The 12,641-nt window shown below is 39.1% G+C and overlaps 1 protein-coding gene and 1 long non-coding RNA gene across 5 annotated transcripts in view; one reads left to right on the top strand and one right to left on the bottom strand.

Moving 5' to 3' along the window:
* LOC111973543 (polyamine-modulated factor 1-binding protein 1-like) overlaps positions 1-12,641 on the top strand; it is a 29,744-nt gene that overhangs the window by 11,219 nt on the left and 5,884 nt on the right. For 2 of the 3 annotated variants that reach the window (XM_070446651.1, XM_024000927.2), the window contains 3 exons: positions 1,974-2,183; positions 7,930-8,039; positions 8,145-8,219. In XM_070446651.1, coding sequence (XP_070302752.1) covers positions 1,974-2,183; positions 7,930-8,039; positions 8,145-8,219 — 395 coding nt within the window. Of the gene's footprint in view, positions 1-1,973; positions 2,184-7,929; positions 8,040-8,144; positions 8,220-11,841; positions 12,526-12,641 lie in introns of those variants that run through there. The other variant, XM_070446652.1, reaches the window with a different exon arrangement.
* Positions 2,462-6,759, bottom strand: LOC111972624 (uncharacterized). Of its 2 annotated transcripts, none has more exons than XR_002896393.1 (3): positions 6,684-6,759; positions 2,969-3,092; positions 2,462-2,855 (listed from the first exon to the last, which is right to left on the bottom strand). It is a non-coding gene; the product is annotated as an uncharacterized lncRNA (long non-coding RNA). The 2 variants fall into 2 exon arrangements; XR_011480916.1 differs by lacking the exon at positions 6,684-6,759 and adding an exon at positions 6,064-6,534.

Here is a 12,641-nt window from a genome sequence, read left to right as displayed (position 1 = left end):
GGAAATGTCTCTGCCCAAAATCCGTTTTTGTATGGGGGGCAATGAGAGAGTGTCGAATTGAGTCAAGATAAACATGAATTGCTATTTTGATATGTGAGGCTTATATGATCTAATAGAAGATTGGTAATGCTTAGGTTGTTACCAATGTACTGATATATAACTGTGATGCACGTGACATCCCGGCAACAAAAAACACTTTATATCGGAGTTGAAATTTGAAAAGGTCGATGCATATTCATGAGGCTAACATATCATCTCACTCTCCATTGAATACAGACAGTTGACATCAACACCCCTCATCAAATATTCAAAAAWGTTTTCAAATAACGAGATGTATCCACCAATGCAAAGAGAGGAGTAGGCGGGTGCTTAACAGCCCGCCGTTCCGCTCTGTGGACGACAAATCCCGGTAACACTTTACTTGACACCCAGCGTCATAACATGTTATGGTCATAACCATGTCATAACAACTGACATAACTTGTAATAACCTGTCATAATATGGTCAGAACATTGTCGTGACCCATATATATACACCTGTTGTGACATATCTTGCATTATTTTATGGATGGTTATGACACCTACATAAGAGTGTCAACCCTGCCAAGAAGTTTCCTTTTGTTTAAAAGTTTGTTTCTTAAGTCCTTTGTTGTAGACCACACAACAGTGTATATATATGTGGCAGTGTATATATGTGACAAAAATTACAGACCTCTACATGCTTTGTAAGTAGGAAAACCTGCAAAATCGGCAGTGTATCAAATACTTGTTCTCCCCACTGTATCTCTTAACACCATCCATTTTGGATTTCTATTTGCCATATATTTTTCAACTGTGCTGTGATGCTTCACAAAAGTACTGAACCTTTCTATTCTCATAGCTTCTACAGATTGTAAATTAAAGATAAATATTTTTGTTAAAATACTTATTATATTATTGATTGATTGACTATGGCTTTTCAAATCACCCAGTATTGCTATCTGTAGCGTTAGTTCTAGGTAAATGTTGCAATTCTTCAGCCATTCCTGGACCTGTGACCAAAAACGAGCTACATATGGACAATACCAAAATAAATGATCTAATGACTCTGCCTCCTCACAGCAGAATCTGCAGAGCTGGGAAGATTGTATCCCCCATATATATAACATTCTATTGGTTGCAAGAATTTTGTGTGGTAATATAAATAGAAAAATTCAAGGTTTTGAATCCGGCGTTGTTTTGTGTGTCAATTCATTAACCATGTGCCATGGAATGGGTACATTGAAAATCTGTTCCCAACTATTTTGCAATTTATATGGCACAGCTGTCAGTTTTTTGGCACTTAAATGAAATTGGTATATGTTTTTATTTATCACACTTTTCTTTAACCATGTATGTTCTTTAATACAGGGCCGACATACAAGTTCCTTACTTTTTTCCCCTTCTACTTGCCTCTTCCATTTTTGTGGTAATGCTGCAATTAGTTGGTTGTAATTTTGGGTAGAGCAGACATTTCCATGTGTCTGTGTTAGCTGCATGTGTGACATAACTCCAGTCCTATTTATGATATCATTCACAAAAATTATACCTTTTTTTAACATTTCATCGAAAAAAATGTTTTTTAAAATAAATTAGTATATTTGAGTTTAACCACAATATTTGTTGTATTATTTGTTCTGTCTTTTCAGGTGGATTAAACTGAAAAATTGTTGTTAGGGTGGAGACACAAGCATCGGGTCATTGTATCCATATCTCTGGTTCTGTTAGGGAAAGACAGTGCTGTACACACACAGACACGAAAGAAGGAGAGGATTTGTAAATAAACTGTTGCATAACATGTTTAAAAAATGATTTAAGAGAGAAAAACAGGGGACATGCTTTAAAGCAGAGCAAAACAGGGAGGTGCTAGCTAAGATTCTTCAACATCAGACATTTTGTTCGTGTTGCCTACATGAACACAACCTTGACATTGCTTATCTCGCCCTCCTTCCACAGGTGAAGACATTGGAGGAGGAGAACAACTCATTGACCAATCAGGTGAGGACTTTGGAGGAGAAGTACAGCTCGTTGACCACTCAGCTGCTGAGTTCACAGAGCCGGGGCCAAGACAACGTCCAGCGGCTAGCCAATCAGGAGGAGCGTCTGGTCGTACTGAGTACAGAGTCAGAGACGCTACAGGAGAAATACAGCAGCAAGGTGCAGGAGGTGAGACAACATTCACCATTTCATTTAACATATTTACTCTATTTAATAATACTGTCCTTCATTGGTGTTGGACGAGGTGAGCTTCCCCCTTTGGGTGTCTAGAAAAAGCGCTATTTAAGTCCAATCAATTATTTGTATAATTAATGATATATTACACATACACTATTCACTACTTACTGTATGATAATGACATTACAATCATCAGGATGCAGCAGTTAGAATTGTCATCACTTGATGTTGCTGATACTAAAATATCAACAATACAAGAGAGAGTCATCTGGCTTTTGTAATGCTTATTTATTGGTTAGGGAGGAACATTGGGGTGTTTAACCCCAGAACGGTTCACATCAGAAAGTTTAGTTCATTACAGCATTACATCATGGTGCTGTATTCACACAGGGAAGAGCAGGAAGCCACTGAAGGTGGTGAAGTTATTATTCATATTATCCCAGAGTCCACAGCCTGCAGGGAGATGCATGTAGACCACATCCCCTCATCCAGCTCTAGAGACAAAGCATTAGATATGTACTCATAATACTGATCATTGGTGTCATTATTAAACATCCGTCTCGTCATTGTGGTAAAGGTAAACAACCATGTCTTTCCCAGTGCGGTTTTCAAAAGCGGTGAATCTGAAGTAGTAGACTCCTCTCACTGGTGCTGTGAAGATGCCTGCATCAGAGGAGAAGCAGAGAGAGATCATCACTGTCCATTTCTCATAGACACTGCTAGTAATACTGAACTGTAGCCTGATCCAGTGTGTGTTGGATTAGTGTGGGCAGTACCTGTAGTTGGGTTGTAGGCCCTGCCAGTGTTGGTGAAGACTTTACTGTAGATCAGTGTGGTGTCATTTTTKAAGGGTCCCATCCCTCCTGAATGAGTCAAAGCAGCAGAGAAGGCCACTTTTGTCTATGAACACAGGAAGAAAACACAAGAGTCTAAGCATTCAGTCTCACACGGTTTACTTGTTTAATTGATATTCATTTTGATTTGTTCTGTAGTACCAAACTATTATTGTAGTGTGTAGCTGTAAGAATATGATGAGAACTTAGTGCCTTCAGAAATGTACATACCCCTTCACTTATTCCACATTTTGTTGTTACAGCCTGATTAAATATATTATATGTTCTAATCCATCTACACACAATACCCCATAATGACAAACGTAAAACATGTTTTTAGAAAATTTAGCAAATGTATTGAAAATTAAACTAGGAAATATCTCATTTACGTAAGTATTCACACCCCTGAGTCAATACATGTTAGAATCGCCTTTGGCAGCGATTACAGCTCTGTCTTTCTGGGTAAGCCTCTAAGAGCTTTGCACACATGGATTGTACAATATTAGCACATTATAATTTTTTTAATTCTTCAAGCTCTGTCAAAATGGTTGTTGATCATTGCTAGAAAGCCATTTTCAAGTCTTGCCATAGATTTTCAAGCCAATTTAAGTCACAAAACTGTAACTAGGCGACTCAGGAACATTCAATGTTGTCTTGGTAAGCAACTCCGGTGTATATTTGGCTTTGTGTTTTAGGTTATTGTCCTGCTGAAAGGTGAATGTGTCTCCCAGTGTCTGTTGGAAAGCGGACTGAACCAGGTTTTCCTCTGGTATTTTGCCTGTGCTTCGCGCTATTCCTTTTCTTTCTATCCTAAAAAACTCCCTAGTCCTTGCTGATGACAAGCATACCCATAACATGATGCAGCCAGCACCGTGCTTGAAAATATGAAGAGTGGTACTCAGTGATGTGTTGGAGTTGCCCCGAACATAACGCTTTGTATTCATCACATGAAGTACATTTCTTTGCCACATTTTTTTTGTTTTACTTTCGTGCCTTATTGCAAACAGGATGCATGTTTTGGACTAGTTTTATTCTGTACAGGCTTCCTTCTTTTCACTCTGTCATTTAGGTTAGTATTGTGGTGTAACTACAATGTTGTTGAACCATCCTCAGTGTTCTCCTATCACAGCCATTAAACTCTAACTGTTATTAACTCTAAATCCCTGAGTGGTGTCCTTCTTATCCGGCAACTGAGTTAGGAAGGACGGCTGTATCTTTTTGTAGTGACTGGGTGTATTGATACACCATCCAAAGTGTCATTAATAACTTCACCAAGCTCAAAGGGATATTCAATGTCAGTTTTTTTTTTTACCCATTTACCAATAGGTGCTCTTCTTTGCGAGGCATTGGAAAACCTCCCTGGTCTTTGTGGTTGAATCTGTGCTTGAATTGTATGTGTGTGTGGTACAGAGATGAGGTAGTCATTCAAAAATCATGTTAAACACTATTATTGCACAGTCCATGAAACTTATGTGACTTCTTGACGCTAGGAGTCAGATTTTTATTTTATTTTTAAATAACGTTCCCAAGGTAAATGGACTATTTCTCGGGTTCCAGATCGTAGAATATGCATATAATTTACAGATTAGGATAGAAAACACTCCAAAGTTTCCAAAACTGTCAAAATATTGTCTGTGAGTATAACAAAACTGATTCTGCAGGCGAAAACCTGAGAAAATATAACCCAGAAGTGATATATATATWTTTTTTATCTGTGTTTCCTGGCCAGTCTTTCTTCMATTTAAAGGGGTATCAACCAGATTCCTTTTCCAATGGCTTCCTCAGGCTGTGACCAGGCTTTAGACATAGTTTCAGGCTTTTCTTTTGAAAAATGAACGAGATTTTTCAAAAGTAGTCAGGTGTCCTCTGAATAGTTCCTGCGCGCCAGAGGGGAGCTCTCCATTTTCCTTTTCTCTCTTATTGAATAGGTTACGGTCCGGTTKAAATATTATCGATTATGTTTGTTAAAAACAACCTGAGGATTGATTATAAAAAACATTTGACATGTTTCTACGACCATTATGGATACTTTTTGGAATTTTCGTCGAACGGAACGAGGCTTTGGTTTTCTGAACATAACGCGCAACCCAAATGGCGTTTTTTTGTTATAAAAGTAATATTTATCGAACAAAAAGAACATTTGTTGTGTAACTGGGAGTCTCGTGAATGCAAACATCTGAAGATTATCAAAGGTAAGCGATTAATTGTATTGCTTTTCTGACTTTCGTGACCATGCTAATTTGGGGCTAGCTGTTGTTGCATTGATTGATACACTCACAAAAGCTTGGATTTCTTTCTCTGTAAAGCATATTTTCAAAATCTGACACGATAGGTGGATTAACAACAAGCTAAGCTGTGTTTTGGTATATTTCACTTGTGATTGCATGATTATAAATATTTTTAGTAATATTTTTGAATTTGGCGCCCTGCAATTCTGCGGTTGTTTAGAGAAATGATCCCGTAATCGGGATCTGTGCGCAGAAAGGTTATTAAGCACATGTTTACTCCTGGACTTATTTAGGCTTGCCATAACAAAGGGGTTGAATACTTATTGACTCAAGATATTTCAGCTTTCATTTTTTTTATTAATGAGTATTTTAACAAATTAACATAATACCACTTTGACGTTATGGGGTATTGTGTGTAGGCCAGTATTACAATCTCTCAATTTAATCAATTTTAAATTCAGGCTGTAACGCAACAAAATTTTGAAAAAGTCAAGGGGTGTGAATACTTTCTGAAGGCACTGTATGATGTGTAAGAGACTGTGGTTCTAATCTATTCCATTGATTCTACTTGTCACAGAGTATGTGTGGCCTGTCAGGCTGGGCATGTGTGTACTTTGTGTCATTTTCAGATCAAACTGCACCCAGATTCATTTTGTTCTGTTATTTAGTGTTGACTTTAACTAACCACATAAGATCTGGAATAAACCATGTAGTCTGACAATAAATGAAAGATGAACAAATCCTAAAGAATTTAGAGATCCCACTATAATTTGTGAAACTTGTTTTGTAAAGTTCATATCTTTTTTTTACCTGCATTCTCTGTCTTCAGTTCCTCCACCTCTGTCACGTTGTATAAATGAGACAGCCGCAGGAATACGTAATGGGGGGTTTTAATACTCCACCCAAAATACAACATGCTATGAAAAGGCACGGGGACGAAGCCCAAAACAAACACTGATTCAAAAACACAGGGATGTAACCTAAACAAAAGAGCGAGGTCAAACCTCTAATAAATACACGGGACGAGACCCGTAATAACGAGTACACAATGCACGCAAGCACAAAAGCCGAAACTACAAAGCACAGGTACTCACAAGACCAACGGACATGGGAACAATAACCCACCAGGACACTGGTGAACAGAGGGCACATATATACAATTACTAATCAGGGGGAATGGGAACCAGGTGTGCGTAATGAAACAGTTCAGTGACGCCTAGAGGCCGGTGACGTAGACCTCCGGAGCTGGTGCGCGGAATGAGCAGCGGTACCAGGGGAATCCGTGACAACAACCTTCTCACTGGCTGTCACTCTCGCCCCCATGGCTGACAGTTCAGCTGCTTGTCCTGGAATTATCTGTAGATCTTTTACTGTACTGACTTCACAATGAACCAAACAAATGTTAATGTCTCTACATAGCGGTGCTTTACCTGTATTGTCCTTCTCCAGCTCCTCCACCTTGTTCTTCTGGAGCTGCTGTTCAGTCGTGGTGATGCTCAGCTCCTCTCTAAGAGCCGTCACCTCCTTCTCACTGGCTGTCACTCTGGCCCTCATGGCTGACAGTTCAGCCGCTTGTCCTGGAATTATGGGAACAAAATCTGTTAATATTTTAATGTTCTTACATAATTATCTTACATAATTCATACATATCTATCTGTTCATTACCTGCGTTCTGTTCCTCTACCTTAAACTTGGTGAGCCTAAGCTCAAATCGTGGCTCTTCTACCATGTCCTCACTGTCCTTCAGTCTGGACTCAATGTTATTCAGTTCAGTCTTGGTGACAGTCAACTCCACTCTCTTTTCCACCACCATGTCTCTGAGCTCCTTCAGCTCAGTCAGGATGTCAGGGGTGGTGGTGGTCTGACCGCTCGTCTGTTTGTGTGTCGTCTCTGTTGCTTCAGTCCCTTGGCTCTCAATCTGAACCTCTCTCACCTTTCTCTCTCTCCCTTCCCTGTGAGCCTGTCGAGTGATGTCATCCTGTCTGACCCCTCCACTCTCTCCCTGACTCCATGCTCCAGACAGACAGACCAGCAGAGCTACAGCACCACTTATTCTGAAATGATACATATTTTAGACATGATATATTCTATAGGCACAATCCCCTTCCTTATGTACATGCACAACGTAGTGAGCCAATGCATGAGAATTTAACATGTGTTACTGACATAAGTTGTACAACTAAAGCCAAATATTCTGATAAGGTGAAACACTGGGTGAGCTGACCTCAAGGACATTTGTGACACTGTGAAAGGCTGAGAACTCAACCTGTTATTCAGTTGAAGCTCTGTCTTTTTCTCCGTCAAGTCAGTACTGGTGCTGTGAAGCTGTGTTTTTGTTTGAAACTCAACCAAGTTCTTTAATTAGACCCTTAAAAGTTTAGGAAAATCGATCAACAATCCGACCGTTGATTTCTTAACAGATTCCCAAGCACATTTGAGTTGTCTGTGGGGTGTCATGTGTAAGGGTCATATCTCTGTAAGGGTTAGAATTACGTTAAGAGTTAGGGTTAGGAGCTAGGGTTAGGTTTAGGGTTAGGATTAAGGTTAGGTTTTTGGGCTAAGGTTAGGGTAAGAGTACGGGTTATGTTAGGGGTTAGGGAAAATAGGATTTTGAATGGGACTGAATTGTTTGTTCCCACAAGGTTAGCTGTACAAGGCTGTGTGTGTGTGTTATAGCTGGACACACTGCGGTTGGAGGTGGAGGGGGCGTACTCTGACAACACACACCTCCGCCAGGAGAGCCAGGTGGTCATGGCCACCGTCAATCGCTGGGTCAAAGAGCAGAGGTGGGTAGGACACCAACACACGCAGATACAGAGCAGGAAACACCCACACACACTCTCTGATTGCCAGCCCAGTGTATGATGCATCTCTCTCTGTGTGTGTGTCAGGGTTGCCAGTGAGAGTCTAGCTGCTAAGATCAGAGGTCAGAACAAGGTGCTGCTCATCATCAGTGAGGAGAAACAGTGAGTACATCATTCACATACTGTATACTGCGTACCGTACTTAGCATTATACTGTCTATCTTACCGTTATATACACTACCGGTCAAAGGTTTTACAGCACCTACCCATTCAAGGGTTTTTCTTTATTTTTACTATTTTAAACATTGTAAAATAATAGTAAAGACATCAAAACTATGAAATTACACATATGGAATCATGTAGTAACCAAAAAAGTGTTAAACAAATCCAAATATATTTTATATTTGAGATTCTTCAAATAGCCACCCCTTGCCTTGATGACAGCTTTGCACACTCTTGGCTTTCTCTCAACCAGCTTCATAAGGTAGTGACCTGGAATGCATTTCAATGAACAGGTGTGCCTTGTTAATTTGTAGAATTTCTTTCCTTCTTAATGCATTTGAGCCAATCAGTTGTGTTGTAACAGGGTAGGGGCGGTATTCAGAAGATAGCCCTATTTGGGAAAATACCAAGTCCATATTATGGCAAGAACAGCTCAAATAAGCAAAGAGAAAGGACAGTCCATCATTACTTTAAGTCATGAAGGTCAGTCAATACGGAACATTTCAAGAACTTTGAAAGTTTCTTCAAGTGCWGTCGCAAAAACCATCAAGCGCTACGATGAAACTGGCTCTCATGAGGACCGTCACRGGAATGGAAGACCCAGAGTTACCTCTTCTGCAGAAGATAACTTCATTAGAGTTACCAGCCTCAGATTGCAGCCCAAATAAATGCTTCAAGTAACCGACACATTTCAACATCAACTGTTCAGAGGAGACTGTGTGAATCAGGCCTTCATGGTCGAATTGCTGAAAAGAAACCACTACTGAAGGACACCAATAAGAAGAAAAGACTTGCTTGGGCCAAGAAACATGTGCAATGGACATTAGACCGGTGGAAATTTGGTCTGGAGTCCAAATTTGAGACTCGTTGTGGGTGAACGGATGATCTCCGCATGTGTATTTCCCACCGTAAAGCATGGAGGAGGTGATGTGAGGGTGTGGGGCTGCTTTGCTGGTGACACTGTCTGTGATTTATTTAGAGTTCACACTTAACCAGCATTCTGCAGCGATACACCATCCCATCTGGTTTGGGCTTAGTGGGGCTATCATTTTTTTCTTCTCAAAACGACAATGACCCAACACACCTCCAGGCTGTGTAAGGGCTATTTTACCAAGAAGGAGAGTGATGGAGTGCTGCATCAGATGACCAGGCCTCTACAATTACCCAACCTCAACCAAATTGAGATGGTTTGGGATGAGTCAGACCGGAGAGTGAAGGAAAAGCAGCCAACAAGTGCTCAGCATATTCCAGGTGAAGCTTCAAGGTGAAGCTGGTTGAGAAAATGCCAAGAGTGTGCAAAGCTGTCATCAAGGCAAAGGGTGGCTATTTGAAGATCCTCAAATATAAAATATATTTTGATATGTTTAAGTTTTTTTGGTTACTACATGTGTTATTTCAAAGTTTTAATGTCTTCACTATTATTCTACAATATAGAAAAAAGTAAAAATAAAGAAAAACCCTTGAATGAGTAGGTGTTCTTAAACTTTTGACCGGTAGTGTATCATTATTCTGCCTCTTATCATTGTATATCATTGTACTGTCTAGCTTATCATTATACAGTGCATTCGGGAAGTATTCAGACCCCTTGACTTTTTCCACGTTTTGTTATGTTACAGCCTTATTCTAAAATGGAATCAATCAAATCCAGCTACACACAATACCACATCATGAAAAAGAGAAGACAGGTTTTTAGAACTTTTTGCAAATGTATTAAATATATATATATWTTTTTTGAAATACCTTATTTACATAAGTATTCAGACCCTTTGCTATGAGACTCGAAATTGAGCTCAGGGGCATCCTGTTTCAATGTATCATCCTTGAAATGTTTGTACAACTTGATTGGAGTCCACCTGTGGTAAATTCAATTGATTGGACATGATTTAGAAAGGTACACACCTGTCTATATGTCCTCCATCATTTTTAAATGGAAGAAGTTTGGAACCACCAAGACTCTTCCTAGAGCTGGCTGCACGGCCAAACTGAGCAATCGGGGGAGAAGGGCCTTGGTTAGGGAGGTGACCAAGAACCCAATAGTCACTCTGAGAGACCTCCAGAGTTCCTCTGTGGAGATGGGGGAACCTTCCAAAAGGACAACCATCTCTGCAGTACTCCACCAATCAGGCCTTTATGGTAGAGTGGCCAGACAGAATCCACTCCTCAGTAAAAGGCACATGACAGCCCACTGGAGTTTGCCAAAAGGCACCTAAAGGACTCAGATCATGAGAAACAAGATTATCTGGTCTGATGAAACCAAGATTAAACTCTTTAGCCTGAATGCCAAGCGTCACGTCTGGAGGAAACCTGGCACCATCCCTACGGTGAAGCATGGTGGTGGCAGCATCATGCTGTAGGGATGTTTTTCAGCGGCAGGGACTGGGAGACTAGTCAGGCTCGAGGGAAAGATGAATGGAGCAAAGTACAGAGAGATCCTTACTGAAAACCTGCTCCAGAGCGCTCAGGACCTCAGACTGGGTCGAAAGTTCACCTTCCAACAGGACAACGACCCTAAGCACACAGCCAAGACAACGCAAGAGTGGCTTCGGGACAAGTCTCTGAATGTCCTTGAGTGCCCCAGCCAGAGCCCAGACTTGAACCACATCGAACATCTCTGGACAGACCAGAAAATAGCTGTGCAGTGACGCTCCCCTCCAAACTGACAGAGCTTGAGAGGATCTGCAGAGAAGAATGGGAGAAACTCCCCAAATACAGGTGTGCCAAGCTGTAGACTCATACCCAAGAAGACTCGAGGCTGTAATCGATGCCAATGGTGCTTCAACAAAGTACTGTGTAAAGGGCCTGAATACTTATGGCCATTTATACATTTGCAAAAGCATCTGAAACCTGTTGTTGCTTCGTCATTATGAGGTATTGTGTGTAGATTGATGAGGGAAAACAAACAATTTAATCAATTTTAGAATATGGCTGTAACGTAACAAAATTTGGAAAAAGTCAAGTGGTCTGAATACTTTCAGAATGCACTGTATATCATTATATATCATTATACTTTCTATCTTAGACAGTATGAGATATAATGATAAGATAGACAGTATGAGATATAATGATAAGATAGACAGTATAATGAGATATAATGATAAGATAGACAGTATGAGATATAATGATAAGATAGACAGAATAATGATATATAATGATAAGATAGACAGTATAATGAGATATAATGATAATATTTTATTTTATTTTATTTTATTTKGATCTCTTTTAGTYCCCATTTGGACTAATCTTCCAAGAGTCCTTAAACATTAAAATACAATTTATAATACAAACACATTTCCATATATAACACACTATTACAAACATACATAATATACTAACATAATGACCCAATAAATACTCAATCTAAAAAAKATCTACTATAGACTATATTCATCTACTATAGACCCACAACATTTCTATGTATTATATTTAAATTGTTTAAAAATAATGTTTACATTTATATATTGAAAGGTTTCTGGTTTGCTCAGTTAATTTATTCCATTTCTTTATTGGTCTAAATCGAAATGTTCTTTTGCCTATTTCTCTTTTCTGTCTGGATAACGCATAGATGGTGGACAATCTATTCCTAGTATTTACGGAACGTCTGTCTCTTACCAACTGAATGACGTTGTGAATAGAACTTGGCCGTTTTAAATGATGTATATTATGAAATAAAATAAGCATGTTTTTTTCAATTATCTTGTCGATTGATGACCAACCAAGAGCATTGAGCATGACTGCAACAGAAGAACCAAATCTCCACSTTAAAACWATTCTTGCTGCTTTGTTCTGTGCATTCTGCAGCCTCCTAACTTCACTTGATGATGCATTTCCCCAGACCACAGAACAGTAGTTCACCTGACTCTCACATTAATGCTTGTGTTATTTGCTGAATAATTTTTCCTGGTAAATATCTAGCTATCCTTCTGATTATGCATGCTGTTTCAAATTTTTTTTTTTTACATCGATTAGTTATTTGAGACGACCATGATAAGCAGTTGTCTAGCTGCACTCCCAATAGTTTGGTTTCTGCCACTTCTTCAATTTGTACTCCTATAAGATAGACAGTATAATGAGATATAATGATAAGATAGACAGTATAATGAGATATAATGATAAGATAGACAGTATAATGAGATACAATGATATCTTATCATTATATCTAATTTTGCTGTCTGTCATATCATTATTATGTCTATCGTATTATAATTATATCTTAATATATATCATATTATCATTATATATCATTGTACTGTCTATCTTATCATTATACTGTCTATCTTATCATTATCCTGTCTATCTTAATCATTATATATCATTGTACTGTCTATCTTATCATTATGTATCATTGTACTGTCTATCTTATCA

Source organism: Salvelinus sp. IW2-2015, linkage group LG14 (genome assembly GCF_002910315.2).
Source record: "Salvelinus sp. IW2-2015 linkage group LG14, ASM291031v2, whole genome shotgun sequence".
Classification (NCBI taxonomy): Eukaryota; Metazoa; Chordata; class Actinopteri; order Salmoniformes; family Salmonidae; genus Salvelinus; species Salvelinus sp. IW2-2015.
Note: the sequence above shows the minus strand (reverse complement) of the source record. Positions and strands in the feature narration are given on the sequence as shown.